This window comes from Melospiza melodia, chromosome 6 (assembly GCF_035770615.1).
Source record: "Melospiza melodia melodia isolate bMelMel2 chromosome 6, bMelMel2.pri, whole genome shotgun sequence".
In the NCBI taxonomy this organism is placed as follows: Eukaryota; Metazoa; Chordata; class Aves; order Passeriformes; family Passerellidae; genus Melospiza; species Melospiza melodia.
Genome location: NC_086199.1, coordinates 73,383,755 through 73,410,914, shown reverse-complemented (window position 1 = coordinate 73,410,914; position 27,160 = coordinate 73,383,755). Strand labels below are relative to the sequence as shown.

At 38.4% G+C, this 27,160-nt stretch overlaps 1 protein-coding gene across 5 annotated transcripts; it reads left to right on the top strand.

The window, feature by feature from the left end:
- Nucleotides 1-963: 963 nt before the first annotated feature.
- Nucleotides 964-26,334, top strand: PSEN1 (presenilin 1). 5 transcript variants are annotated; one of them, XM_063159169.1, is made up of 12 exons: nucleotides 964-1,028; nucleotides 3,564-3,707; nucleotides 5,416-5,454; nucleotides 8,271-8,527; nucleotides 9,799-9,940; nucleotides 13,599-13,666; nucleotides 15,277-15,497; nucleotides 17,356-17,454; nucleotides 18,732-18,815; nucleotides 19,624-19,797; nucleotides 21,772-21,890; nucleotides 22,197-26,334. In XM_063159169.1, the coding sequence occupies exons 2-12, from the start codon at nucleotides 3,624-3,626 to the stop codon at nucleotides 22,350-22,352; spliced, it is 1,443 nt and encodes a 480-aa protein (XP_063015239.1). In that variant the 5' UTR covers nucleotides 964-1,028; nucleotides 3,564-3,623; the 3' UTR covers nucleotides 22,353-26,334. The 5 variants fall into 5 exon arrangements, with proteins under 5 accessions (XP_063015239.1, XP_063015236.1, XP_063015238.1 ...); XM_063159166.1 differs by lacking the exon at nucleotides 5,416-5,454; XM_063159168.1 differs by lacking the exon at nucleotides 964-1,028 and having other exon boundaries at nucleotides 3,568-3,707; nucleotides 5,330-5,454; nucleotides 19,630-19,797.
- The last annotated feature ends 826 nt before the right edge of the window (nucleotides 26,335-27,160 follow it).

The following is a 27,160-nucleotide window of genomic DNA, read 5'->3' as shown; positions in this document are numbered from 1 at the left end:
GTTTGGTACAGCCATATGCCCATGTTTGGTTGGTTGAGTTTTTTGTTTGGCTGTTTCTCCTTCTTAAACTACACGTAGTTTTATTTATGGTTAGACATCACTTTCAGTCTAAAAATGGCTTCTTCTAAATGCATTTCGTATTTCTGTGAGCTATTGAAAGTCAGTTTGCATTGCAATACTTACATCAAAACTTTTAGGTGCAATAGTTCTGTCCCACTTAATTGTAGCGCAGGTTTTCCTGTAGTGTAGTCAAATACTGAAATACAACATTGTTCTAAACATGCAGAATTGCATGGCCCCTCAGATTTTACATTTTTTATATTGAGTGGTTCTATGTATCATAGCATTTGCAATATGTTACTGACCCAATTGATCATGCACTTGAAAAGGCATTGTGGATGATACTTCAAATATGGATAGCAAGGTAAGTTTCAAATATAGAATTGACTTTTTTGTTTTTTCGACCAACCAGTCATAGGTGAACTTCTTGAAAAAATACCACGTTGACTTTTAATACTGTTCTTATTTTGAAATATAAATGTCCCCTTAAGTTACTTACTTAACGCCATTTTTGCGGGACCATTTTAAAAAAGGGTTACTGCTATATGTATGACTTGTATTCAAAAGAGCCGAGAAGTGTATTTTCTCATAAAGCCTGTCTTTATCTGGCACCAGGTTAAAAAGGTCGAGCTGCATTTCCTTGGCACGATTCCTCGCGGCTGGACTCAGCGAGTGTTCACTCTGCTGTCCAGCCAGCCTCTCCCGATCGCTGCCTGTCCTCAGTTCCCACCGCGTGTCTGGGTTCCCAGCCCTCGCTGACGGACAGCTCTCACCCAGCGTGTTCTTTGCGAGGCGCTGCCCCGTGCGCCCCTTGCCGGGGCCGGTGCGGCGGGGCCCCGGCCGGGGCGGCTCCTCAGCGCCCGTCGGAAGTGAGGTGGCGGCAGGGCGGGGCGCGGGCCGGAAGCGAGCGGGCCGGCTGCGGGCGGCGAGGAGCCGGTGGCGGAGCGCCGGGCAGGGCTGCCGTGCAGGTCCGTCTGTCGGCGGGGGCCCCGGCGGGGCGAGGGAGGGCGCGGCGCTCAGAGGGCCGGGCGACGCTGGGGGGCCGGCGCGCTGCGCCACCGGGGACGGGACGGGCCGGGCCCGCTGTTCGGGCGAGCCCTGCGGCACACGCCCACGGGCCGGGGAGGGTCCCTGCCGCTCTCCTGCTGCCCAGAGCGCCGGGCTTGGCCCGCGGCTGACGCCGAGCGGGGTCGGGCCGGGGCCTGACCGCAGCCTCAGCGCCGCGGAGGCCTCCCCGGGGCTGGGACCGCTGTGCCGGGGCTACTCCGGCCCGAGGCAGGGCTGAGGACGGGGGTGCCCCCAGAGCGGTGGCAGCTGCTTCTTGCTGCTCACTTGAAGGGGAACGCACAGGTTAACCGCGCCGCGCTTGTCTGATCGATACTTGCTTTGCTTTCTCTTCTGCGAGCAGCTTACTTGGCGTGTCACCTCTGTTTATTAGGCTAAATGTAAGCGCATGACAGCGACAGTTGTAACTCCTGTTGTTCTGACCTAGGAAAGCCAAAGGAAGCAAGGAAGAACTTTTTTAGACAGGCTATTTTAACATTAACAGCTTCATTAGGAAAAAAAAAAATGTCTTGGTGAGTCCCTTTTCAGGTAAAACAAGCAAAGTTTCAGTTTGTGTCTGTATATACACAGTTCATTTATAAATTTCATTCATTCATAGTTACGTTTCAAATTAAAATTTTATTTATTTAGGAATATAAAATAAAGTTGTTTGGGAACATGTCCTGAATCTATTTTCAAAACAAACTGTTTTAACAAACTATCAATTTTGAGGTCTGTCATTCAAACTTGGTGCAACTCTTCCATCAGTCACGCTTCCCTGTCTTCTGATTCTCTCAGCTTATCAGTAGCTGAGGGCTTTTTGTTTGGTGGATTTGTTCTGACTTTCTTTACCAGTCTATAAGCAGGATTTTGTGGTTGGTGTTTCGTTTTGGTTTTCTCTTCACTAATTTAATTAAAATTTTAACATGCTGCTGTGTGAAAAATCTCATTCTGATAGTCCACATCTGGTTGAAAATTTTCTTTTTTTTTTTCATTGTGGTTGCCCTGTTACTGAGAAATACTACCAGTAGCAGCCTTAAAACTACATTGGCTTTATTCTGTAGCCCAACCAAAGAATTGGAGTAAAATTTTAAAAATAGGAGCAGTTTAATTAATACTTATTTTCATCATCTGATCTTACATTTAAATTACATTATAAATTAGATGTGCCCTATTTTTAATGGCACATGTGGAAGGGAGCTATTCTAGTGAATACTACATTTACTTTCTTTTTCCAACAGGTTGCATGCTCCCAGTAGACTTGTTAAATTGGTATGGCTTCCTATTGCCTCTTCACTAAGTTAGCTGCTAAAGTTAGTAAGCACTGTGCCTTGGTCTTGTTAGGTACATATTTATTTGTAAATAGAGAAACAGCTTCTGTTCTGTTTATGAAAATAGGCTTAGTTCTCTCTTACAGTACGATGCTGTCTTGCAGCACTTGTATCTTGTTGCTGCCAAAAGTGAGAGGCTTTCTTTTGTGATGTCCTCTGTCGTAAGAATTTTTCAAGATCTCTCAATGCATTAACTGATCATACTAAAGCAGCAGAAAAATATTTTTGGGGTTTTTTTTCCTGGATTTGTTTTCTTCCATTTTAGTGAATAAAATTACTGTAAAGAGTTCTGGTGAGTGCTGGAATTCACACAAGGGAGGAGCCACTTGGGATGGACTGGCACTCCACCCTTGAGGTGTATTCATTATTTATTTTTTATGTGACCAAGCCTGTGATTTATCTAGGCCGGCTCATTTTCTCTTAAAATCATTGGGCTTTTTCCTGAAATTTATTTAGGTTAGTAAAACTTCCTCTTTCCCTTGTATTGCTGTAGCTTCTTTTGTTATGGAACATATAGTTCGCGTAGGACAATTTTCTCATCTGAATTTCTCCAGGAAGACCATATAAAGGTGTTATATACATGTGGCATGTAGATGTAGCTGGTACATAAAGGGAACTGAATGCATGTTAGTTCTTGAGGCTCAGCTGAAATACTGTCTTGTGTAGCACCAGGTCACTTTTGTAGCATCACAGTGTTAAGGAAATGTCTAGATTTTGGATAGTCAACTGTAACTCAGTCATCCTTGAAAATTACTGTTAAATTTATCAGCAATCCAAAACAGAACAACTTGGAGCAATTGTGCTCTGCTGAGATAAAACATGGAAGTTGTGCCCTGAGCAATGCTTCTCATTTATTGCACAATAAGGAATGAAGAACTGTGTAAATTATTAGTTTGTTGCTGACAGATTTCTGTAGCTGATGAACTAATTTGATAACACTTAGAGGCCCTTATTTTTGTGCTGGAAAATCCCTATTATGACCTTAGTAGATGTGATAGTTTGGTATTGTGGTTAAATACAGAATGGTTGTCTTTGTTATATGTGAACTCCAGAAACTGGAGTAGGAAGGGGAGGGAAAACCTGTTTGTGTTAAGAACAAAGGTTTTTTACACATCTCTTTCCTTTCAGCATCTCAAGAAGAAAGGTCCATTTTGTGTGGAAATAAGCGATTCCCAGAGGACTGTCCCAATGACAGAGCTGTCTGCACATTTACCCCAGTTTCAGCATGGGCAGCTGACAGAAAACTTCCCTGATACCCACCTCAGCAACACCGTATGTAACAAACAATTCTAGTACCTGCTAGCAGTTAAATGGGGATGAATAAATAGTTTGTTGGGGTACATTTTATCTTTCTGAACTGTTGTGGTGATAAGCAGTGCCAAAAGAAATATGCTGCAGAATATCTGATGTTCTAAACTAGAGATAAGACCTCTCAAATAAGACCTCCCCCAGTTTAAAGTGGTGTTGGAGTGACCAAGCTATCAAGGGAAAAAAAAAAAAAGGGGTGAGACACTCTGGTATCAAACACTGACATTTACAATATTTAGTGAGCTCTCATGATCTGCCTGGCTGTGGTCTGCTTGGTTCACAGGTTTCTCAGTCACAGAGTTAATTTTAGTCTAGGTAGAGCTTGAAGCCTGGGTTTTGTTAGTGCTATTGCTGGAGGACTGTTCCTATGCAGGAAGAACAGCTCTGTCTTGTCTTACTTGTGAATAATTTTGAAGGTGCTCTCCTGGTTCTTGAGGTTTTGGGGGAGGAGGAACTCAAAACCTGAAGTTTATATGATTGGTTTGAAAGACCTAAGCTCATACTTGTTGCTAAAACTATACCATTGTACCATATGTATTTTGGAAAAATCAGGTTTAGATTATCTACTTGGGTGTGGTGCTCAGGTTCTTAGACTTGTTACACTGTTCCTTGTTCCTGCTATAGCTCTTGAATATCAGGTTTCCTTGTGGCACAGAAATGCTTTTGTGAGGCTGGGCCACTTGTAATTGTGTCTATAGCAATAATTCAAGAGAATGTTCTGATTCCTGCTTCAAGTCTTCTGTACAATCAGCAGTTTAAATAGGATTTTGAAAAATGCTCAGATAAGCATCATGCTTATCAATAAAAATATAAAACATTTGAAAAATTAGAAGAGTGGGAACTTTCCTACTGCATCCCTTCTCCTTTTACTTCAGAGGAAATGAAAAAGGTTTCTTTTCCTCTTGGACAGGTGAAAGATTAATTGTTATTGAAAACTTCTGCCGGATTAAAAAGGCAGAGCTCAGTAGTAAGCTGTGGGCTCACCATCCTTACAGATAACTTGGTGGTGCTCCTTACCAGCAAAGGGTTCTATGTTCTTCTCACTAACACACTGTACGGATGAATAACTGCCACTTGTGCCTTTCCTTTCCGTGTTTAAGTAACTGTAGTTTTGATACTAAGTTATAATGTTGTTTCTCCCCTTGACACATCTACTTTGTTTTTGTACACACCTACAAAAGTCCTTTCCTGCTTAAGTATACTAGCTTCTGTGGCTAACAAGTCAGCGTGTGAAATCCCAAAGTGCTATAATTTGCCATCTCTTCTTCTAGTCACACACTAAGAGTTCAACCTAGTGTTCAGTATCTGCCACTGCATAACATCGGTAGTGTGTGTGAGAACTGATGAAGTCCATGCCCACTCTCAGGCATGGTGGTCTGCTCCTGATGGATAAATCTGGATTTAATAGCTAAAAACTTCTTATCAAATGTGCTGTGTTTTTATCTCTTGGTTCAGGGGCATTGGTCTGGGTTTGCTATTAACTATTTTCCCGATAGGGAAAGAAACCACTAGCATTTGATATTGATATTGTTTATTCGCCTGAAAGCGTAGTTCATAACTTACATTTGCTTACGGTGTTACAACAGGTGTTACTGACTTTTTAGCTTCAGAGTTTTCACTTTTAACTATGTCTGAGGAAAGTGAAGAGTCTGTTCCTTTGCTTCCACTTCAGCAAGAGTCCATGGCCTCTGCTCTGTTTAATACTGATCAGGTAGGATATAAGTGCACTTTGTTCTTTTAAGCAGTGGGGCACACGCATGTAACATTTAGCTACACTTTAGTAGCCTGAAAGGACAGCTTATTTTCTATCTTTAAGTGCAAATGAGAGAATAACTTGTGTAACTCTTGATGCTGATCTGGTTTTCATGCACTGTGTTTTAGTATGTAAAGGCCTTTTTTGATTACATCTTTGTTCCTAAGTAGTGAAGGGAGTAAAATGATACATATTGGTCTAATTTCTTCCATTTTTCTATTTGTTTGATATAACAGGTTTTTGTAGTGGTGTGCTTAGTTGATCAGGCTTTTCCTTTGGGTGTTTTTGTGTTTGCTCTGTGAAGCTGTAGATTTTTAATTTATTTCAATATATTTCTGTTCCAGAGATGGGGTAAGTGCTCCCTCATGCAAGACTGTTATTACAGCAGAGAAAAAGCTACACGTTCGGCAAGTGTGCAGAAACCTAAGAGCTTGGTCTGCTCTGCTTGTGCAGTTCCAAGGCTCTGTTCATCTCCAGTGTATTGTTACTTATGATCATCTTAGGCAATTTAGATGGTTACGCTTATTGTTGTCTTGCTGTAAACTCAGAGAAATGGAGTATTTTACTAGCAAAGTGAAAAATGTTACATTTCTGCTATAATCTGTACAGAAAGAGGTTTAGTTGTAGCCAGCATTTCAGATTAATTAAACATGACCTCTTTATTTGCATTCTCCCTTATTCCCATTTCTATCTGATTTTCACTAATTGTATGTGAGGACTTTATGCAAAATGCCAAGTGATTTATAATAAATTTTTCATTTAGTAAGAAATAATTTTGATCCCAGCATCTTTTTCAGTGCATATTTCAAATTAATGATACTAAATTCAAACTGAGGTTAAAACTGTGACTCTAAAAACCTGGTTGAGTCCTAGTTCTAATTGTTTAATTCAAACAATTTTAGTTTGGGGTTTTTTCTCCTCTTACATTCCAATTCCTTATTGGAAAGTGAAACAGATTTTCTTAGAGGACAGATCTTGAAACCCTGCTGAGCTTGATCCTGAGGAACCACAAAAAAAAGGAAGGAATAGGCAGAGCATTTGGTGCATATTATTACTTTGTACTGCTTTGTAAAAAGCAAATTTTTCATAAGTTGGCAAGTTGTAAAGCTTCAACCAGGGTTTTAGCAATGTCAGTATTTACAGTTCGAAGTCCAGGGACTTGTGCTCCTTAATTACTTAAGTGCTTTTAAAAACCCCACTAGGAGTTTCTGAGTGTACTTACTGTCTTCTCTTTTCTGAGGGTGGGGCTGGGAAAATTCTTTAGAGAGAATCTCTAAAATTATTATTGATTTATTGAAAAACTGCAGTGAATTAATGAGATACAAGTCAGTAGTTATGTTTAGAAATGCTACTGAGGTCAGGTAATTAGACTTCAACATTGCACATTTAAGGAAAAAACTACCTGAGTAGGAATACTTAAGGAAAAAATCATTAGGTTATTTTCAGTGTCCTGTCTTATGTCCAGATCAATTTTAAGAAAACTGAATGATACTTCAAAGGTCTTGCAAAAGGTATCATCCTTCAGTTTATTGTACATTTCAATCTAATGCTGTTTTGGTGCACTTAGTCAAACAGAACTGTTCTGCAGGAAGTAATTTAGAAGCAATGAGATTAATTTTGTAAGGAATCAAAAATATTTTTTTCTCCTATATTAAACCTCTTGAATGTGAACAGTACAGCACTGATTTTGGACATGGTAATGCACTAAAAAAATGAGTGGTCTGTATCAACTGTCACATTTTAGTGCTTGTTTAGAGTGTCTGGTAATGATTTTATTTCTTTGTAGTCCAGAAAAGATAAAGCATAGATCACGCTCCTGTTGTGCTCTCTGTATGTGCACACAACGGAGAAAAGGTGAATGCCCCCTGCTCATGGTGCTTCTTGAAGAGGGTGCAAAAGATTTGTGATACCAGGAGCTTGGAGTGCAGGTCTGATCACTTGCTAATAGGTGATGTTCCCAGTTTGTGCTTTTGCTTCCTTTGGAAGTTCACCGCTGTCTTGGTGTTTGAATTATATGCTTGATGTTTCATGTGTTACACCCTTCATGTTTCAGTAGGAAGGACAGGAAGCTCTTTCATACTTGTGATAAGAGTGATGGAATTTCTTCAATATCAATGAAAGGATGTGGCAGTAGTTTCCTTGGGAAAGAAGAAAATCTGCATGCTTAACTTTTCATGCTGAAACTTTGGGATCAAATAGAAGTTTAAAGACTGAAAATAACCTGAGTTTGATCATCATTTCTATGTTATTTTTACTAAAAACATGAGAATACCATACCTCATGAAAATCCATTTTAATATATATTTTACTTGAGTATACTCTAGTGGAAGTAACACAGTAAAGGAAGGAGGCATTTTCTTGAGATTTTCATGGAGAGGGAATCCTAAATGTTTGGCATTATTTTTAAGGGTCAATACAGCTTATTCTTGTCAAGTTACAGGCATTTTACTGTCATGCATCCTTTTACCAGCTGCAGTTTGAATCAAGGGAGATTCCTTTATTAATCTTTTGAAATTCTGTTTGTAGGAAAGACTCTTAGATGCCACCTGCCTACTTTTGACTGTTGATGTTTTTAATGCAAATGTTTCTAACATGACCCTGCGCTCCCATTCTTTTAATAACTCTGATGCAGTTAATTACTCCTGTTTAAATCCCTGCTGTAGCAACTGTTCTTGGCAGTAAATATTATCTTACATGTTTCCTCCTCAGGGTCATCTTTAGCTTAAGCTCATGATAGTAGAGAGTTGCTGAGGACAGTGGTTTTTGTGTTGCAGAATGACAACAGTGAAAGACGTCGCCATGATAATAGTGAGCGCAGAAGAAATGACAATGCCGAGTCTGAGACCAATGGGCAGCCACAAAACAACATTCAGCGGGTGGTGGAGCAAGATGAAGAAGAAGATGAAGAGCTAACACTGAAATATGGGGCAAAACATGTGATTATGCTGTTTGTGCCTGTCACGCTTTGCATGGTGGTTGTTGTTGCAACTATCAAGTCTGTCAGCTTCTATACACGCAAGGATGGACAGCTGTATGTATCAGTATTTCCCCCTATCTTTTTAGTGCACTTAGATAATTTTCTTCAAGCTTCCATTTCTTTTGGGGTCTGATTCAAGCAGTGAATTTCCTCTTGGCACCATTTTCCCTTCTCCAAAGATAGTTTTGTTTTATTCCTTCCAGGAACCAGACTCTTCTCTTTGTGGTAATGTTGACATTTGTTATTTGTCTGGTGACCAGTGGGGGTAATATCTTGGTTGTTACTGCTTGATTCAAATCCTCGTCCTCATTTTAATACTTTATCATGCTGTGTGGTATTTGTAAAATAAACACCATCTTGAGCCAAAGCCATTTCCCTTGTACTATGCTAGAATACAAGAGTTTTGGAAAAAGAACAAAACTAGTATTGTAAATGAAGTAGTCTATATGCCATGTTCTGGTTTGCCCATGGTGTTTGATAAAGAAATTCAAATGCAAGGGGAGTATAACTTCAGGGGGTTCACTTCTGGTGAAGTTATAGAAACTTTCCTGGCAGATGTTTCTGTAGAAGTTTTTGGGATTTTGGTAAAATATTAATGTTGGCAAAAAAAACCCCAATTCCAGTGAAAGCTAATTTGAGAGAAAGGGGGCAAAGGAAGACTACTGAGCCTGTCAGAAACTGCAGCAAGTCATAGAATCACAGAATGTTAAAGAGTTAAAATAGACCTTAAAGATCAGTTCCACTGTGAGACAAAATGATTCAGAGTGTGTTTGGCTTTGAAATGTTTGTATAATATAAGCATGTCATAACTTTTTTTACAATTAGAAAAGAAAATTGTTTTCTCTCTGTCTCTCCTTCCCACCCCACAATGAAGTAGTTGCCTCAGGAGATTGTATTTCTTTACAAAAGAGTGAGTTGAGCCCATACATTGTGTTGTTGAAATCACAGGGGGAGCCTTTCATGGTGAATCCGTAGGTGAAATTCCAACTGCACTGGTCAGCACACGAGTGGTATAATGGGAGAGTGGCAAGAAACACGCAGCATGGGAGCAGCAATATCCAACTGTGGGCTGCTGTGGGCTTTATCTGCTTTACAGAGCAGAAAGCAGTAGTAATCTAAGAATGTAGGAGAGGCAGGTCTTCTAAGGAATTCAAGTTTGCCTAATATGATAATATGCCACCTTTCAAGTTTTGCCTTAGTAGAAAATAGATGTGCTTTAACAGCTCTGAATTGAAAGATTACTGCAATTTTGTTGGATGTTGGCCTCACATACCCAAAACATTGGTGCATTCAGTGTCATTTCAGTTGACTTTTTGTTTTTGTAGCATCTACACTCCTTTCACAGAAGAGACAGAGACAGTAGGACAGAGAGCCCTGAATTCTATTCTAAATGCAGCCATCATGATCAGCGTTATCATTGTCATGACCATCCTCCTGGTTGTGCTTTACAAATACAGGTGCTACAAGGTAAGTAGTTGTGCTAGTTTGATTTATTAGTACAGATTATTTAGAGAATGGAACAAAACGAAGGCTTATGAAGGAGGAATGAGTGAAAGTAGCAGAACTGGTGATGTAATTCACCATTTCAATTTTGTGGCTTCTGTTCTTTTGGCACAAAGCAGGGCAAAGGCCCAGTGCTATCACTGCCATCTGTTCTGTCAGTTAGAAATGCATTGCTTCTATTCTTTTGAATTTTTCATGCACTGAAATCTTGCTGTGGTCAAGAAATACAAAGGACAGAGTTGGCCCTATTTTGTGGGCCCCCTATCCCTCCATGTCCCCAATACAGACCTTCCCATCAGTGTGTGTGGCTGCACACACCAAGCAGTATTTGTGTGGCAAACACAGAGACTCTAAGGCTCTTTGTGAAAGGCTTCACTCTTGTAATGACATCATCTAGGCAAGCCCAGGCTTAGCATAATTAATTGCAGTGCCACCTGCATGGGAGGAGTTGTCCAAGAAAATTCCTGGTTTGTTTTGGTCTTAATGATTCATTTGACAAGGCTTAGCCTAATAAAGCTTCTCAGTATGCAGCCAGGATCTTGAATCAGTTGTAAAACACATAGTGGGATTCAAAGGTTTGCTTCATTTCATTTTGTTTTTGAGAGGAAACAATGGTTTCGGTCTTCATGTCTGTGAGTGAAACCCCTTTACAAATTATCTGTGGAGTGGCAGGGGAAATTATTTTTGTCTGATTCTGTATACATTGTGGAATACGTTTTTTGGCGTATGGACCTTCACTTTTATCATAGTGTAATGTTACATCTGAACTGACAAAGTGTTCTTGTTAAGCTGGCAATTCTCTTCATTCTGGTGAAGTCAACTACTGTGCTTTACCTAGGTTCCTTAGTAGCCACTTGGTTCTCCTCAGGAGCTGAAGGCAACAACTAGTTTTTACTAAGCTTTTTGCATTTCTGGTTTCCTTCTTAACCTTTTAAAGCACAGCACATTTTCTGTACAATAATAATTGTTCTACTAAAAATTTGAATTATTACATACCATAAATTTCCTGTGGTTCTATTTTATGCTAATTACACTAAATGATAAACTTATTTTTAAATTTCCTATCAGAGTAGTTCTATGCTGCTATATCAGAATGCTGTGAAATGTAGTTATCTGCAATAAAGTTCTATTTTACATGCAGTTCTGTATGTAGATTGTAGTCCAGATTATGAGGAGTGGAATTTATAATGAAAGAATCTTAAGTCTTCATCTGGTAGTGATAATTTGCTTATCTCACAAGATTTTTTCTGAAAACTCTTTTGAAGAAAGGAAATACTACTTCAGCTTCACTGTTGTTAGTTTACTGTGGTTGTCTTGTACCTGATATGTTAAGCATGATCCTGATTCTAGCTCCTCAATCTAACTGGAAGCAACATTTTTGAAGGGGATTGTATTTGATTAGCTTTTTCTTTTTTATTTATTATTCTCTGCATTCTTCATTGTTTCACTCTGCCTAACCAAAATCTGACTGCTGTAGTTCATTTTAATTCTCTGCATCCTGCAGCTCATCCTTAATTTTTATTCAAGTTTTAGTAGGTAAGGCCAAATTTATACCAGCAATCAATTAGCATCAAAGTTGTTGTTAAATAAAGAATGAAAATTCTTTAATGAGAAGGCAGAAAACCTGTTGTGGTACCGTGCTAGGAAAACAGCGAGCAAAACTTACAAGAAGTACTCTGGAAATGTCACTTGTAAGAAAAGAGACCCGTGATTTGGAAAATGCTGTAGCAAATGAGATACATACTGAGAATAAAGCAAACATCTGTGTGTAAAATGCCAGCTTAATCTGCTCTTGAATCTCCCTCCTCTACTTCTGTTGACAGTACTTATGCAAGGTGTGTGTAGAAGTTTGCTGGACTATAGCCTTGGTGTGTGACACTGTCAGCATTCACTATTTTTTTAGGATGAAACTCTACTGTTCACTTTATTTTCTCACATGATAGAAATTTAAGAGCTTACATTACAAATACAAAGACTTCAGAGAGAAGTCATGAGAGAGCTTTCTCTGCTGTTTTCTTAAAGTAGTTTCAACTAATTTTACAGACGAATAAAATGACTCTTGTTAGGTCCTTGCTTAGTAGCTTTACGAGTTGTGGAAAAATTTGGCTCTGCTTGAATCAATATATACTGATACTCACCTCTGAAATGTTCTTTCTCCCACTCTCTGTGAGTGATGAGAGTTTAAATACTGAGACAGATACTTTGGCAGTTTTCCTGCAGCATCTTTACAGGCACTGTGCTTATTGCATGTGGGAATTTATGTCTTTTTGAGAACATACTAGCAAAAGCCAGTCTGTTAGATTAGGAAGTTAAATGACAGGTTTCGTTAGGTTGAAAGTTAAATCTGAACCTCTTCTGAGAAGCAGTGTAAAGGAGGAGAGTGAATGTTTCAAAAATGGCCAAAAATTTTAAAAATGCATATGAAAAATGTATAATTAGACTCAATGTACTAAATTTCTAGCTGTAAGGGCTGGATTCTTGATTAGTCAGAAAGTCCTGGTTGCATCACAAAAGTGTGATTCCTTTAGTTTTTGTAAAAATGCACTTTACTTTTAAGCTAATTTTTGCTAAATATTTTAAGAACATCAGATGCGTTCTACTACACATCTTTAAGAAGAGGACAAAGAGATAACACATTTTTTTAACAGCTTCTGAATACTTTAATCTGGTGTACATATATAGCAAATTTAGCCAGGTAATTTTCCACTGATTGTATCTGTTGTAAGCAGGATTCCTTATGTAGCTTTGATTTCTAGATTATTGCTTCTGATGGGTTGTCTACTTTTAATACTGGGTCAGGTTTTATAAAAGAGATTCTGTGCTGGGACTTTAACAAATATATCTTCATTTTCAGTTAAGAGATACTAAGACATTACTGGAGTTAAAGGGGGCTTCAGTCGTGGTTTTTTCACTTTGCACAATAAATACCAGAAGAATGCACTTCTGTTAGTGCAAAGTTTAAGTGCCTGTTGTTTCCAGGTTTAAATCTTTGAGTGGCCTTGCTGAGTACATCACTGAACTGTTCTTTATTGAATTGTTGGGCATGTAAGTCTGCTTTCATGTCAAAATTAGGGATTGTGTCTGTAGATGACTGATAAAGATTATCAAAATTCTTATATAGTCATTCATCAGTGACATTTCAGCAGATGAGTACTGAAGGTTTTTCTGGGTTCCAGCATTTAATTCTATAATTGCATTCTGAAAATTATTTGAAATCAGAGCAGCACAAAAATGAATCATGTTTTCCATCTGTGTTCATGCTGGATGATTCTGCTATGTTATAATGCCACTGGTATCAAAATGGTCTAAAAATACACAAACAGTAGTTTTCAGTAGAGCTGAAGAACATCTACTGAAAGTTCACAAAGCACTTAAAATTCATAAGTGTAAAGTGAAATGCACCAATGTGCATAGACTAAACATGAATGTAGCACCAACCAAAGAGGGAGATATCTTAAATAATTTTCTTGCTTTAAATAATAAACATGAACCAAAGAGGGAGATATCTTAAATAATTTTCTTGCTTTAAACAAAAGGAAAAATAACCTTAAAAGTCTTTTGATATATGCTAAATTTAAAATAACAAGTCTGAAAACATCTGCATTGATATCTTCTTCTCCAGGTGATCCATGGTTGGCTTATCATTTCTTCACTTTTGCTGCTTTTCTTTTTCTCATTCATCTACCTGGGGTAAGTGAACTAAACCATTAATATGCTATTTTTTCATGTATCACTTTATGTATGTATTTATTTTAGAACAAGGCCTTGAATCTTAAGAGGAATGATAGTGAGTAAGCTATTGCAATAAAATTTTTAGTTTTGTATAGTCTGATAGAGTACACATAGAAGAAAGAGTGATTCATAAGTTTATAATGCATCTGATTAGGTACAGATGGTGTGTGTGTCCTTGGGATGCATCACCAGAATAAGCACATCTTGCTTATCAGAATAAGCATATCTTGGGAGGAGCTTGTTCTGCTGACATGTCTTCTGATAACCTAATTTTTCATTGACATATGACTCAAGGGCAGTTGTTTACATCATGGCTTTGTTAGCTGTATATCCAAAGGTTGTTTGCATGGAAGTGGTGGAGTCAGCTGAAAAGAATCTACTATCTCACCAAAATATACTCAGTGCTTTTCTTCTCAAATTTGGAAGCATGCTCTTGTCCAGACATCAAGAAAATTTGGCCAAAATACTCAGTATTGTCTGAAATAAGCAGCCTCCTCAGGGTTTGTAACTAGAGTTATGTCATGAAATTATTATACTCTATATATTTTTATGCCACTTGATGACAAACACCTCTCTTTGAAGAAGCTTATTTAATTTGGTCTCTGGAAGGAGAATGTGGTCTTCCCTTCAGTCACTTATTTTTGCTAAAAGTGATCTGTGATGCCTTTTGTGGTCAGTAGTTTCTCTAACCCTGACAATGGCTTTTGAAATACAAGGCAGTTCCTTCATCTGCCCCTGCTGCCTTACAGCAGTGCTGGCTTCCTTTTCCCAGAGGTTCAGAGAGTGAGGGACCAGTTGTGTAGACCAGTTGTGCATGAGGACAGTAAGGGACATCCTGTTAACACTGTACATCTCGAAGGTCAGCTGACAGCTGCAGACAGCAAGTCTGCTGGAGGAAAATATTAGCAAATTATAGGGTTCTTAGGGTTCTTGATGAGCTGGTAACAGCAGATTCTGCAAAAAGCCTTCACAGCCATTTCTTCCCTGAGTCAGCAGAAATCACCTGTCACTTGGTGATGGCATTGTCTATTTTGGTTTTACTTATTTAGGTTCCTAATTAGTTTATAGTATTTGGTGTGACAGGGACACAGTTCATCCAAAAATAAAGCTTTTTACTTCAGTGTTTATGGGGAATAATAGAATAAACATGTACCTTTAAAGTTATCAAAGCGTTCTACAGGCAGCATATTAGTAGAGATCTTTGCCTGCCTTTAAAGGTCCATTATAACCTCACAAGTTCTGATTATTCTGATTTGTAAAAGTTATGAGCATAATCAAAATGACTGATTTTGCAGTAATGTCCTTTCCTGTCAGCTTCTGCTTTGGTTGAGAAGGAAATAGAACCTTAACGAAATTTTTTGAAAAAGCAAAAGAGTAGGTGTGAAGCAAGTACTGGCAAAATGCATCCTGTTGTGAAGAATAGTTAAGTATTAATTGGAGAAAGAATTTTACATTTATGCCACTATATTGAATATGAAAATTTTTAAAAGGTATTGTGAAGTTTGCACCTGTACTTTGTTTCCATTGTTTCAAGCAAATGCCATCTATATTCTTTTCCTTTTTTTTAGAGAGGTTTTTAAGACATATAATGTTGCCATGGACTACATTACAGTGGCACTCATGATCTGGAACTTTGGTGTTGTGGGAATGATTTGTATCCATTGGAAGGGTCCCCTTCGGCTCCAGCAGGCATATCTCATTATGATCAGTGCTCTCATGGCCTTGGTGTTCATTAAGTACCTTCCTGAATGGACTGCATGGCTTATCCTGGCTGTCATTTCAGTCTATGGTAAGTTTGGGAGCAAGGCACAGTTGTAGATCCTGTGGTGGGAATTTCTTTTATTCCCTGACTTTTCCACTTACCTGACTAGACCTTAAAAAAAAGTGTGTGTGTGTGTGTATCATCCAAAGCAGCAGATAAGGTGATTACAGACTTAATAAATAAGATCATGGTCCTAAACTGAGATCAGTTCTCTGCAGCTGGGCTCTCTATTACTGTATGATCCCATCTTCTTTCATGTTTCCTGGACTCTCTAGATTCTTTGAGGAGGAGAGCTGAAGTAATTCAAGAGAGAAGAATTGAGAGAGACCCATTTTGGTGGTTTTTATGAAAGTGGAGAGCTTTCAGCTTCTCATTTTCCCCAAGAATCTTTGGAATCCCTTGTACATTCAGAATTTAGGAGCTTGTTGTTTCTGTACAGTCCCATGCAAATATAGATTTGCCCAACCTATGAGTTGCTCATATTTGTAAACATAGAAGCAACAACCTGATCCATACCTGGTAATATAGTGAGAAAGAAGGAAGGATTAAGAGCAGTTTGCATTGCTCAAAGTCATTTTATATGTAGAAGGATATGGTTGTGAGATCTGCTTCATTGACTTTTTTTTATTATTATTATTATTATTCATTGTAGTTGTTGCGTACTGCTCTTTTTCAGAATGATGGCTGAGAGAGACCTAGCTGTAGTTTTTCCATAAAGCTTTAGGGGGCACTGAGCACTTGGTGAGAAGATCACTGTATCCTAAATACTGATTTAATTTCCAGGCAAGACTAAAATTCAGTTACTTAGACATAATTAAAACATTACAGTTAAGTGAAGATGTGCTCTTAATTTGAATTTTTTTGGAGGCATGTAAGTGTGCTGAGTGTGTGCTCTCATAGTCACTGATCATGATAAAGACTGAGAATCTGTCCAGATGTAAGTGCAGGGGTTGATAAGATTTGATTAGCTCTGATTCATCAGTGTATTCCTTAAGTGTCCTCTTCCTTCAGGGAGAGGAAAATTGTCCCTTGTGTGTATGCTTATGGATCACAAAGCACATTAAGAAAAACTTCCCATCCTCCCACCCCATTTCCACCCTTTCTGCAACTGGAACAAATCTGAGTGCTTCAAGCATTCAGCCTTTATTGAGTGATAGCAAAACTAAATTACTCGAGATCGAGTTCCAAGACCATGATATGGTTGTTTTGGGTAAAGGGGATGTAAATTTTCAAAGCCTGCAACCCCAGGAGTGGGGTTTTTTTCTGTACTGGAGTGGGACCAGCAGTGGTGCCAGAGCAGTTGGCTCAGGTGCAGAAGGCCTGCTCTGAACAGCACAAAGCTCCTGACTAGTCAGCTGTTCCTTTCAGTGTCAGATTGAGTTTCAAATTAATTTAAAGACATATGGTGAGTGGACAAGTGCAAAAGGCAGTAGCAATGTTAGCTCTCTATCCCAATATGCCTATTTCACAAGAAGTAGGCTTCCCCTGTTGTCTTAAAATTTCTTTTAGTATTAAACGTAGATTACAAAAATCTTTCCTAATAGAAGGCAAGCTTGGGTATTTCTAAGATGGTAGTTGAAGAGTAGCTTTCTTGAATTATTCACATGTCAGCATATAAACACAGGTACATTTCCAGTTGCATAATATCTTAAGTGGGGAATATAATGTTTTAAAATTTGTATGCATATTACAGTAATATGTAAAATAGGTTGCATAACTGAGAATATTAAAAAGCATTGCTGTAGGATATCGAATTGTGGCCAATGGCAGTCTTCAAAATCCTTAGTCAGGGTGAATTTTGTTACTTCAAATCTGTCCAAGTGTTATAGAAAAGAAACGTAACTATGTCTGTAGGGATGTCTCATCTGTTTGCTTTTTCTTCCAGATTTGATTGCTGTCCTGTGTCCTAAAGGTCCTCTTCGAATGTTAGTTGAGACAGCTCAAGAGAGAAACGAAACTCTCTTTCCAGCACTTATTTACTCCTGTAAGTACATTTTGCTATTCTTTAAGCTTGCAATCACCCACTCATCTGAAGCAATCTTCTCATTTGTCTGGGTTTAATAAGATGCTTTTCAGCTGAATTCTTGATCTGTTCACTTGGGCCTCAGTTTTCGTTTCACTGTTGACTGAAAAATGTGAAACATCATCTGACTGAGACATTTCAAGATAAAAACCAGCATGTTTTGTTCCAAAACACAAACAGGAAGAATGGTAACAGACCTTGTTTTGGATAAAGTACTATGTCCTTAGGCTGTAAATTAAGCCTGTTCAAAGGGAACAATTGTTTCCAGAAAATATTTACCAGCTTTCAGTCCTTAAATAACCTGTGTCTTAGTATAAGAAATGTGAGAAATTACTAGAAGGAGGTTTGTTTGTGTGACTGTTTTCTCAATGGCTTGTCCTTTTTGGCAAATTGTTTCTCCCTGCAGTTGTGAAAAATAACCTATTGAATTAAAGTTGCTGTTGTGACCTGTGTATCAGTTAGTGCATAATTCCATTGTTGTGAAGTTCCATGTTGCTGCTTGTAGTCACGTGGATAACAGTGAAAGAGGCTAATCAGAAGCCATTATGCTGCTGGTGCTCCAGACAGGCCTGTGTTTGGAAGCAGGAAGTGTGCTGCACACTGGCCACTTCAGGGACAAGCTTACAGTGGAGAAAGAGGAGCACTTTCTTTATCTGTCACACTTGCACAGCGTCAATAAAATGTGACATAGCTGCCTGTTACTCTGTTTTGTGAGAGGAGTGGTTAACACTGAGAGCTTGAATTAAGAAACACCTTTTATATGTAACAACATTTGGTTACCTCCAGATTGGAGGATTGTTTGTGATGGCGAAGGCAGAGAACAATTAACTTTGATGTAGATACTGCCTCTGAATTGTCAGAACTCTGTAACAGTGTTTAGAGACCTTTTTACTTGCAGATAAAAGAACTGATTAAGGAAAAAAAGTAAAGAAATTGTTGATTTTCAGAGGGAGCCTTGTATGTAGAAATAATTTGTCTGGCAACAGCTGTTGCCTTTTTTTTCAAAATCTAGTAGAAATAAAATTTTATACACCAGTTTTTGTAAATGTGTTGTTGCTGGTACTGGCTGTGTTCCAGATATTATTGTACTTTAATGAGAGTAAAATTGCCTGTTGGAAAAGATAGTTGTATCCAAAAAACCATGAAAAATGAGAAATAATGGATTGATGCTATCTCAGAATTTCATACATCTGAAGATAAAATTAGCTATGCTGTTGTGATTTGCATTTCTTTGATAGCAACAATGATATGGCTTGTGAACATGGCTGAGGAAGATCCAGAAGCCCAGCGGAAGTCCAAAAACTCCGCTTTTGATAAACAAGGTGAGCTTTGCTTTGACAAACCTTTGTCACTTTATTGGAATACATGTTTATGGATACTTGTCTTTCAGTTTTTTAAGAGTCCTGGGTGCTGTAGAAGAGTGAAAGTATGGAGGCCTAATTAAGAATGATGGATCTGTCAAGACTTGAGATATTGTTTACTTATTGTGCAGTGAATGTTCTTGCATTCATTTTTCTGGGTACTGGGATGTTGGTGTTGAAATGACTCCATATAAAACCATCAACTGAGCTCAACTGCTTGTCAAACTGGGATGATACAGTATAGTACCAACCCATTTATATTTATGTTAGACAGAAATACGCCTAGCCCTTTTGGCTATGCAGATAGTGTTTAAAACGTGGAGTTTGTTTATTTATATGTGTTACTAAAGCAGAGTGCCGTTTCTGAAGCTTTCAGTAAAGTTTTCTGTTTCACTGGAAAATTAAGCTGCCAATGTCAAGTAAAGAAGCTAATTAAATATTGGATGGTAGTTTATTCCTTAAATTGTGATCTTTGTTAGGTCACTACAGAACTTCCACTTTCATGTGGATGTACTCCTGAATACTAGGACTTGAGTGCAGCATGTAGGTGCTGTGACTGTAGAGTGTATATTGACTCCTGAATGTTTAAGTAAATATTAAAATCCTAAGAGAGGAAGTCTTGTGATTGCATGTGCTAGTGTTAGATGTTGCTAAGTATTATGGAATACTTCATTCTATCTTGTTCTTCTGTGATCTTATATGTGGAGAGACTTTCATATTTTAGAAGGCACATTTTTGGAGGAGTCTTAAATGCCTTTCTTCCTTTGAGCTCCAGCAAGCCAGGCCCAGAATGAAGATGCTGAAGCAGATGATGGTGGCTTTAGTCAGGAATGGCAGCAACAGAGGGACAACAGAATAGGACCCATTGAATCAACACCTGAGTCACGTGCTGCTGTTCAGGCTCTACCCAGTAACTCTCAAACAAGTGATGACCCTGAAGAACGTGAGTGTGGGCTGCTGTGTCTGAAAAGCTTACTAAATCTGAAGCTAGTCAGTCAGGCATCCTGAGTGCACACATGCAGGATTCTGTGAGCTATTAGCAAGCTGAAACGATGCACTTGCTCCTGATGAATACTGATGTGCCTCATAGGAATAATGGTGTTTTTTGATAGTATTTCATTTTGTTGCAGGGCTGAGTAATATTGACCAAATTGCTCTTTGGTTTGATACACAGACTCAAAACTTTTGTTGCACAAGCTGTTTTCAGACCATTACATGGTCAGTTGCATTAGCCTCTGTCTTTTTCATGCAGTGTTCTGCTGTGTGTCACCTCTTTTGGATTTTAGGCCCTGCAAATGGAGTCATTAACAGGTTTTTTTATGCCTCAAGATTAAACTGCTGTGATCCACTTGGTAGGAAGCAATATTTAAAACCTGATTGGAGGCTGAAATGAATGCAGAATGCAATGGGCTTGCTTAGTTTTGTCCAGCATCTTGCTAAGGTGAAATATCTTTGGAAAGTGTATGATATAAGTGCTCAGATACCTGTTTTAACAGACTCATGATTTCCACTTGGAGTTCAAGCTGCTGTTAGATATGCAAAGCTCTAAATAAATTAGGGTGTGCCTGTCGTGTGATACTGCCATATTTTAGCTGGTGCAGCTGCTTCCTCTGATGATCAGGTGCTCCTCTGTTTAAAAATACAGAGACTTCTACTTTCAGAACAGTTTTAAAATTCACTTACTAAAAAAGTCCAAATTCAGCGTAGTGCAAATGCTTTTTAATTTCCAGAGCTTAAAAAAATAACATTGTGATGCAAAAAGTCTATCAAGCTCTCTCAATTAATTTTTGAACTGAAACTCTCATCTGCCCAGGCTAATAATTTTCTCCTGCTTGTATTCCAGCAGTGAGTAGTAATGATCCAGTCAGACTTGTCAGCCAGCATTATTTTACTAAAGTCTAGAGCACCCAAGGCCTGTTTCAGCAGTTTAAGGGTGTTTTAGTGCTTAAGAGCTTTTCATGAATGCACTGTTCTAGGCATTTTATTGGAGCCTGTTGAAAGAGAGTAGGGTTACCTTTTTCTTTTTGTGCATTTTCTCCCTTTTTTCCTTTCCTCTCTCCCCCCGCCTTCATAATTAATCAAACATCCACCCATGTTTTGATGTTCTTAGTTCCTCGTGGAGCTCCAGAGTGAGCATTGGGCTGGACTGTAGTGTGGTGGGAAAGTAATCAGTAGGCCAGGTGAAAACAGCTGGTCACCTGATGCTGGCCCTTCTTACACTAAACACTCAGAACATGAACTGGTATTCAGGAAATCTTACAGTGCTTGCAGAAATAATTGAGTATTGTGCTTCCAGAGTTGTTGCTAAAGTGGTAATTACTATATAAAAGAATAAGAGACAATGAATTTTCCCGAATCTCACATCTTGGACTAAGTATCTTGAGTTTTTGCCTTTGTGATATGCTCTGTACTTACACACAAGTGCTTTTAAGAACTACCTGCATAAGAATTCCCTAGGAAAATTGGGAAGGCAGTAGAATATTTTGCAGTTTATAGGTTTCTAACTGGCAAATAATATATCTTGTGCAAGGGATTTATTTTTCCCTCTCCCTCAGCCAGTTCAAAGGAATTGTTCTTTAATATTCTGTTGAATATGACAAGACAACCAAAAGTGGATACCCCTCCACAAATAAAATTACAGATATCTGAGTTTGTATATACTGCAGTTATAGGAAAATAGGAGAATAGGGAAATTCTAATTAAAGGGCGAATTAATGGAGTAATGTAGTCTTTCTTAGCCATCTTGTTTCACAGGAGTTTATCACTTGATTCAGGAATGGTACTAATTCTGAAAATAAAATGTTATTTTTAGCAAGTCTTGTTAATAGTTAATGTAAATATGTATTATTCTTCGATAATTACTGACATGTAATATTAGTAGACTGATACTTAAGGCTGCCATATGTTCACTTTGCAGGAGGAGTAAAGCTTGGTTTGGGAGACTTCATTTTCTACAGTGTCCTTGTTGGCAAAGCTTCTGCAACAGCAAGTGGGGACTGGAATACAACTTTAGCATGTTTTGTAGCCATATTAATTGTGAGTATAATGTAAAATTATAATAGGGATAGTTTCTTATGTTCATGAAGGACAAGTTTTAACTGCTGCATTTTGTCTTTGATCTTGTTTATTGGGTGACCAGACTGAAAACTGGTGAGGACTTTAGCTGTGATTTTCATTGGCTGTACATCTGTCACTAAAGCCTTTAATTTAGGAAGACATAAAACATAACCTGTAGCATTAATATTTATACATATATGTATTTTATATAATTTTTTGCTTGTCAGAGTTCCCTAATTTCTTCCTATGTCTTTTGTGTTTTGTTTTTTTTTTTCTTCCCCTCAGGGTTTGTGCCTTACACTTCTGCTTCTTGCCATCTTTAAGAAGGCCTTACCAGCTCTTCCAATCTCCATAACCTTTGGGCTAGTTTTTTACTTTGCAACAGATAACTTGGTGCAACCGTTCATGGACCAGCTAGCATTCCATCAATTTTATATCTAGCAGACATGATTCTGAAATGGATATTTGTAGCAAATCTGGGAGGAGGAGAAATGGTTCCCCTCAGTTCTCAAGTGAGACTGAAGTGTTCCAAGGCGGAATCATTACAGCTTCCTCCGATGGTGGTTTTGGTTTGGTTTTTTCCTGAGGCAACTGCTGCACTGGGCACCATATGATTTTTCCTGTGTGAAAGTGGCTTCTTCCTGACGGCCAGTCTAAGCCAGGTGCTGTTATATCAGAGGTCATCTGATATACATATCTCTGGTAAGGACCACCTGTGTGAAAATTGCTAATGCTTCCACCAGCAGTGTGATCTCTTACTACAGGCTGATTGTTTTCACAGCGCTAAGGGTGCTCAGGACTTCCTTGATGTTAACAGAGGAAGCTGACAAATCCCATGGAGCTTGTCCCTGTAACTGCTTGAAGAGAGAGAGCCCAATCTGGACTTCTTCAGCAGTGATGTTCTGACAGTGGAGCCCTGAGTGTGCAACAGGAAAGGACTTTGTAGCAATTTGACAAAGGGAGAAAGTATTGTCACTCTAAGAGTGCTCCATGACTTCATAGCCTCTGTGCCTGAGTGTATTTGGTTTAGTAAATCTAAAAGTTTTTTTCTTTTCCCACACTGGAACTAGAGCCTCTTCTCAGTTTTAATACTTGGCATTCTCAAGCATGGAGTGCACCTTCTTACACCTGCTCCTGTTTATTTAGCTGCTTAGACTTGGACTGAATTATTTGGCAGTAGAGGATCATAAGGCCCTAATTTGGATCCTCCATTCTAAAAGGTTAATAAACTACATTAAAAAGCAGTTTGGGGACTTAACTCTTTGTGCTTTTGCAAATCATTTTGCTAGAACACCATTTCAAGCCCCATGTTTGAAAATAGTCACTAACAGCATGTACTGCATCACTGGTGGATGTTCCTTTTTGTTGACATTCTTATGAAATAAGTAGGTGTTTGCAGCAATCCCAGATGGAGTTTAGCTTGCCAGATCTAGAGATCAAAGTGCTATTAGGAGCTCTTCTATTGCACCACTGAAATCCTTGGTCATCAAAAACATGGTTTAGAGTTCTGTTGACCTGGTCAATAAAAATATTGGTCACTAAGCTGTCTAACACCTCAGGCTGGGAAGGATATTTTTGTGCAGTATCTTTATTGGTGAGGATGCTTAAGTTAGGTGAGAGATTGCTTACTGTCACTAAGGAGCAAAATTCGTGACCCTCTTCACTTTAATTACCTCTCTTGTGAGGAACTGGTGATTGACAAAATGAAAGACAATTCAATATCAGTGAAAAGAAGATAGGAGATTTTGAACTTCTTATAAGAAGAGTCTGTTCAAACCTTAAAACTGCTAAACTCTGATTTCTTCTTCCTCATTTGAAAGAACTCATTTATGAATAATGAATAATTGCTTGGAAATTAGATGGGTGAGATGAAGTTGGTTTTGCCATAAATTCTTACTGTGTACAAGTAATGTTTTTTCTTGGGAGCCATAGGGAGTAGATGGACATTCTATTTTACTTGCATCTTGATACTGGAGTCCTTGCCAAGTGGAGCAACTGTCAAAATCCTAACACTAGCTCGTTTTACCTTTTTTTCCTGGGGTTTTGTTTCAGTGCCTGTAGATTCATAGGACTGAAACATAAGAGATGCTCACCAACCATTGCCCTAGTAAAGAAAGAAAGACTGTGATGTATAAATCTGCTTTAAAACTAAGAAAGCCTTTCTTTGGTTGTCCTTGGTGTAATGTATGTCTTTTCCAGTATGACTTGTTAACTAGTGTTAGCATTTACATTTTCATTAAATACATTGTCTTGTCTCATCTAAAGTACTTTCATTCATCTCATTTGTGTGCTGATTCATTGTGGATAGCATTAATAAACCAACTATATCAAAATTGCTTACAGTGACTTTTCAAGTCAAACTTGTTTGTGTTTTCTAGTTTAAATTACTGTTCCATATGCAATGAAGTCTGACTTAAAACAGGTTGGTTGGTGAGGGGTTTAGAGATTTCTGTTGTCGTTTTTTGATTGTTTTTTGTGTTTGGGGGGTTTTTTAACAAGACTTTGAGTTGTTTTTATACCATTGTAACTTGTTCTTTTCCTGAGCATTATATCTAAAAAAATAAAATCCCTCATGTGTTTTATTGGGCATCCCAGTTATAGTTCCATTGTATAGAATAGGTTCACTAGGAGTTGGCATTGCTGGCATTTATGTATCTGAGCTGGCTCTCAGTTGAGGGTTGTTACTTAAATGCAGACGTCATCTCTCTTATTTCTTTTTCGGGTTCAACATGCACCAGGGGAGCATCAGCTCCATTAAGAGTTGCTTTAGAATGTGTAGAAATGTACAAAAGCCTTTTCACGTACTTGAATGGATGTTAAATGTGCAACCCAAGGAGGAGCTGAGAACCTTCCACTGCTGGACTGCCAGTCTTCCATTTCCCAGAGCTGCTTCTGTTATTCTGAAGTGTTAATTTCTGAGCTAGTGTAGAGTTACGGTGGTGGAGACTAGAAAATTTGTATTCACAGAAGCTGTTCAAGTTTGTGTGGAATCTCAAAATAAGTTTAGAAGGGAAATTGCTTTTATAAGCAGCTGTATGTTAAAGTACATTGTTTATTACCAGGTCTTAGGTATACCTTCAAAAACCAGATGAAATTTTCTAGATTTGCCTTCTCAGGCCAAATCATGGTAGCTTATGTTTCAGATGAGATCTTGCAGCTAAGGATTATCTCAGAATGTAGGTCCAAATACGGTTTAGTTGCCAATAGGTTTCGTTTGCATTTGGGTTATTACTACACAAGAGTGAAGGTTGTGTCACTTTGTCTTGAAACACCGACCTAAGTTGAGGATTCACCTCGGTTAGATTGTTGTAACCGAAAGATTTCTCATAAGTAGTCTGCATTTTTTGAGAGAGTTTCCATTATTATTAAATTAGTATGTTAATGACAGTGCATAGCTCTGAAAGAACTATGCTGTAACCTGAGTAGATTCATCCCTTCTGTGCTCAGGCAGATGGACTTGTAGCTGTTGTGTGGCTGTTCCAGTGGTCATACTTTGAAACTGGCTATCACAGTAGCTTTCTCCCCCCATTCAACTCACATCAGTAGGTCTCCTTCTTTGGCTAAGATTCAATTCAATATATAAATGAGAAGGCATAATAGTTTTCTTAAATTCCAGGCACTTCATTTGTCTCTATTTTTTTCCCTTTTATGGGAGGATTTAATCCAGGGCCAGAAAGAGACTCCTGGAAGTTGGTTTTACAGCAAAAGGCTTAGGGTGCTGTTGTATCTGTGTATGGCTGTTATGGTCACACTCAAATTCAAGTGTCATCTGTGTAAGGTGCATCCTGAAGGTGTAAGAATTTGATACTGCAACACATTCACAATAGTTCTGGATGGGTAGATGATGACTTCTTTGAGCCAAAAAAATCAAGGGCTGTGCTCCACTACAAATGGCTGATCTCAATGTACAAAGCAGACACAGGCTACTTCAGGCATGGGAGGCTGGTGCTTCTCGGATATACACATAGATATCTGTACCTATAGACATACAGATTCATGGACTGTGGACCTGTAGATGACAACTCTTCTGCCTTTAGTGCAGTCAAGGATTAAATATGCAGAAGGAAATTTTGGGTTGATGGTACTGTTCAACAAAACTTATCAAAATGCTTTATTTCAAAAATTACTTCTGACAATGCTGTTGAAACAAGTTTAATAGACTGTGGAACATGTCTGCACTGTGGTTGCAGCTCAGTGGTAACTTGGTCATTGGAAATGTTGAAATAAACTAGAATGGAATTATTTTACACTCAAAGCATTTGCTGTTTTCTTTTTTACAGACACTGGTTTGTACATAACTTGAATTAAATGTGAATGTTTTTTAAACATCTTTCTGGTTCTTGATAAGATATGGTTTTGATAGATTATTGCAAATTTTCCTGTATTTGTCTAATTATTAAAATAAAAGTTGCATGGATCCTGATTTATCTTGCTTTTACTACATTTTTTTAAAGCCATCACTTAAAGCTCTTGGAGGCATAAGCACTGTAGTTATTTTTATTCAGCATTTAATGAGTAAGATTCCTTTCTTAAGGCGTTTTAAGTTGCTGCTGTATTTCCTACCAATAGAGTTTCAACTGATTTTTGTAGAATTACTTTCTTCTAAAAGCTACTTTTTGTGTTCCTTTAAAGAGTCAGTCAAAGCCTGTTGCAAACGCACCCATAAGGTATAATTAAGGCATGAAAAATGAGATTATACTGAAACACCAGCTGGTACAATGAAGATTACCAGAAAAATACATAGGATGTTCAGAAAGAAAACACTTCATGAACAGTGTTGTGTATTGTGTATTGTTATTTTGAAATTGATTTTTTATCAATATGATTGAAAGAGAGCTTTGGGGTTTTTTCATTGTTTTGGAAAAGTATTCACTGCAAAGTTCAAAATTTTTTGAGTTGACGAACTTCTGTTGAAGACAGTTTGGGGGTTTTTTAGGGGTTTAACCTTTGTCTCCACATGAAAGGCCTAAAGAGAAGTCCATCCTGGTAAGTAGAAAGTAACATACAGGTGGTGGAAGGCCCGTGTGGGTGAGCAGGGAGCTCCTAACTGAGCCCAGACAGCAAGTGGAGAAGAGGTGGGAGCAGGGGCAGATGACCCAAACGGAGCATAGAGTTGTTTTCTGATCTTGCAGGAATAGTGTTAAGAAAGAAAAGGCCACTCTAGAATTGTATCTGACTGGAGATGGAAAAGGCAAGAAGGGAGGCATTCTACAATTATGGGAAGGCATTTTACAATTATGTAATGGCAA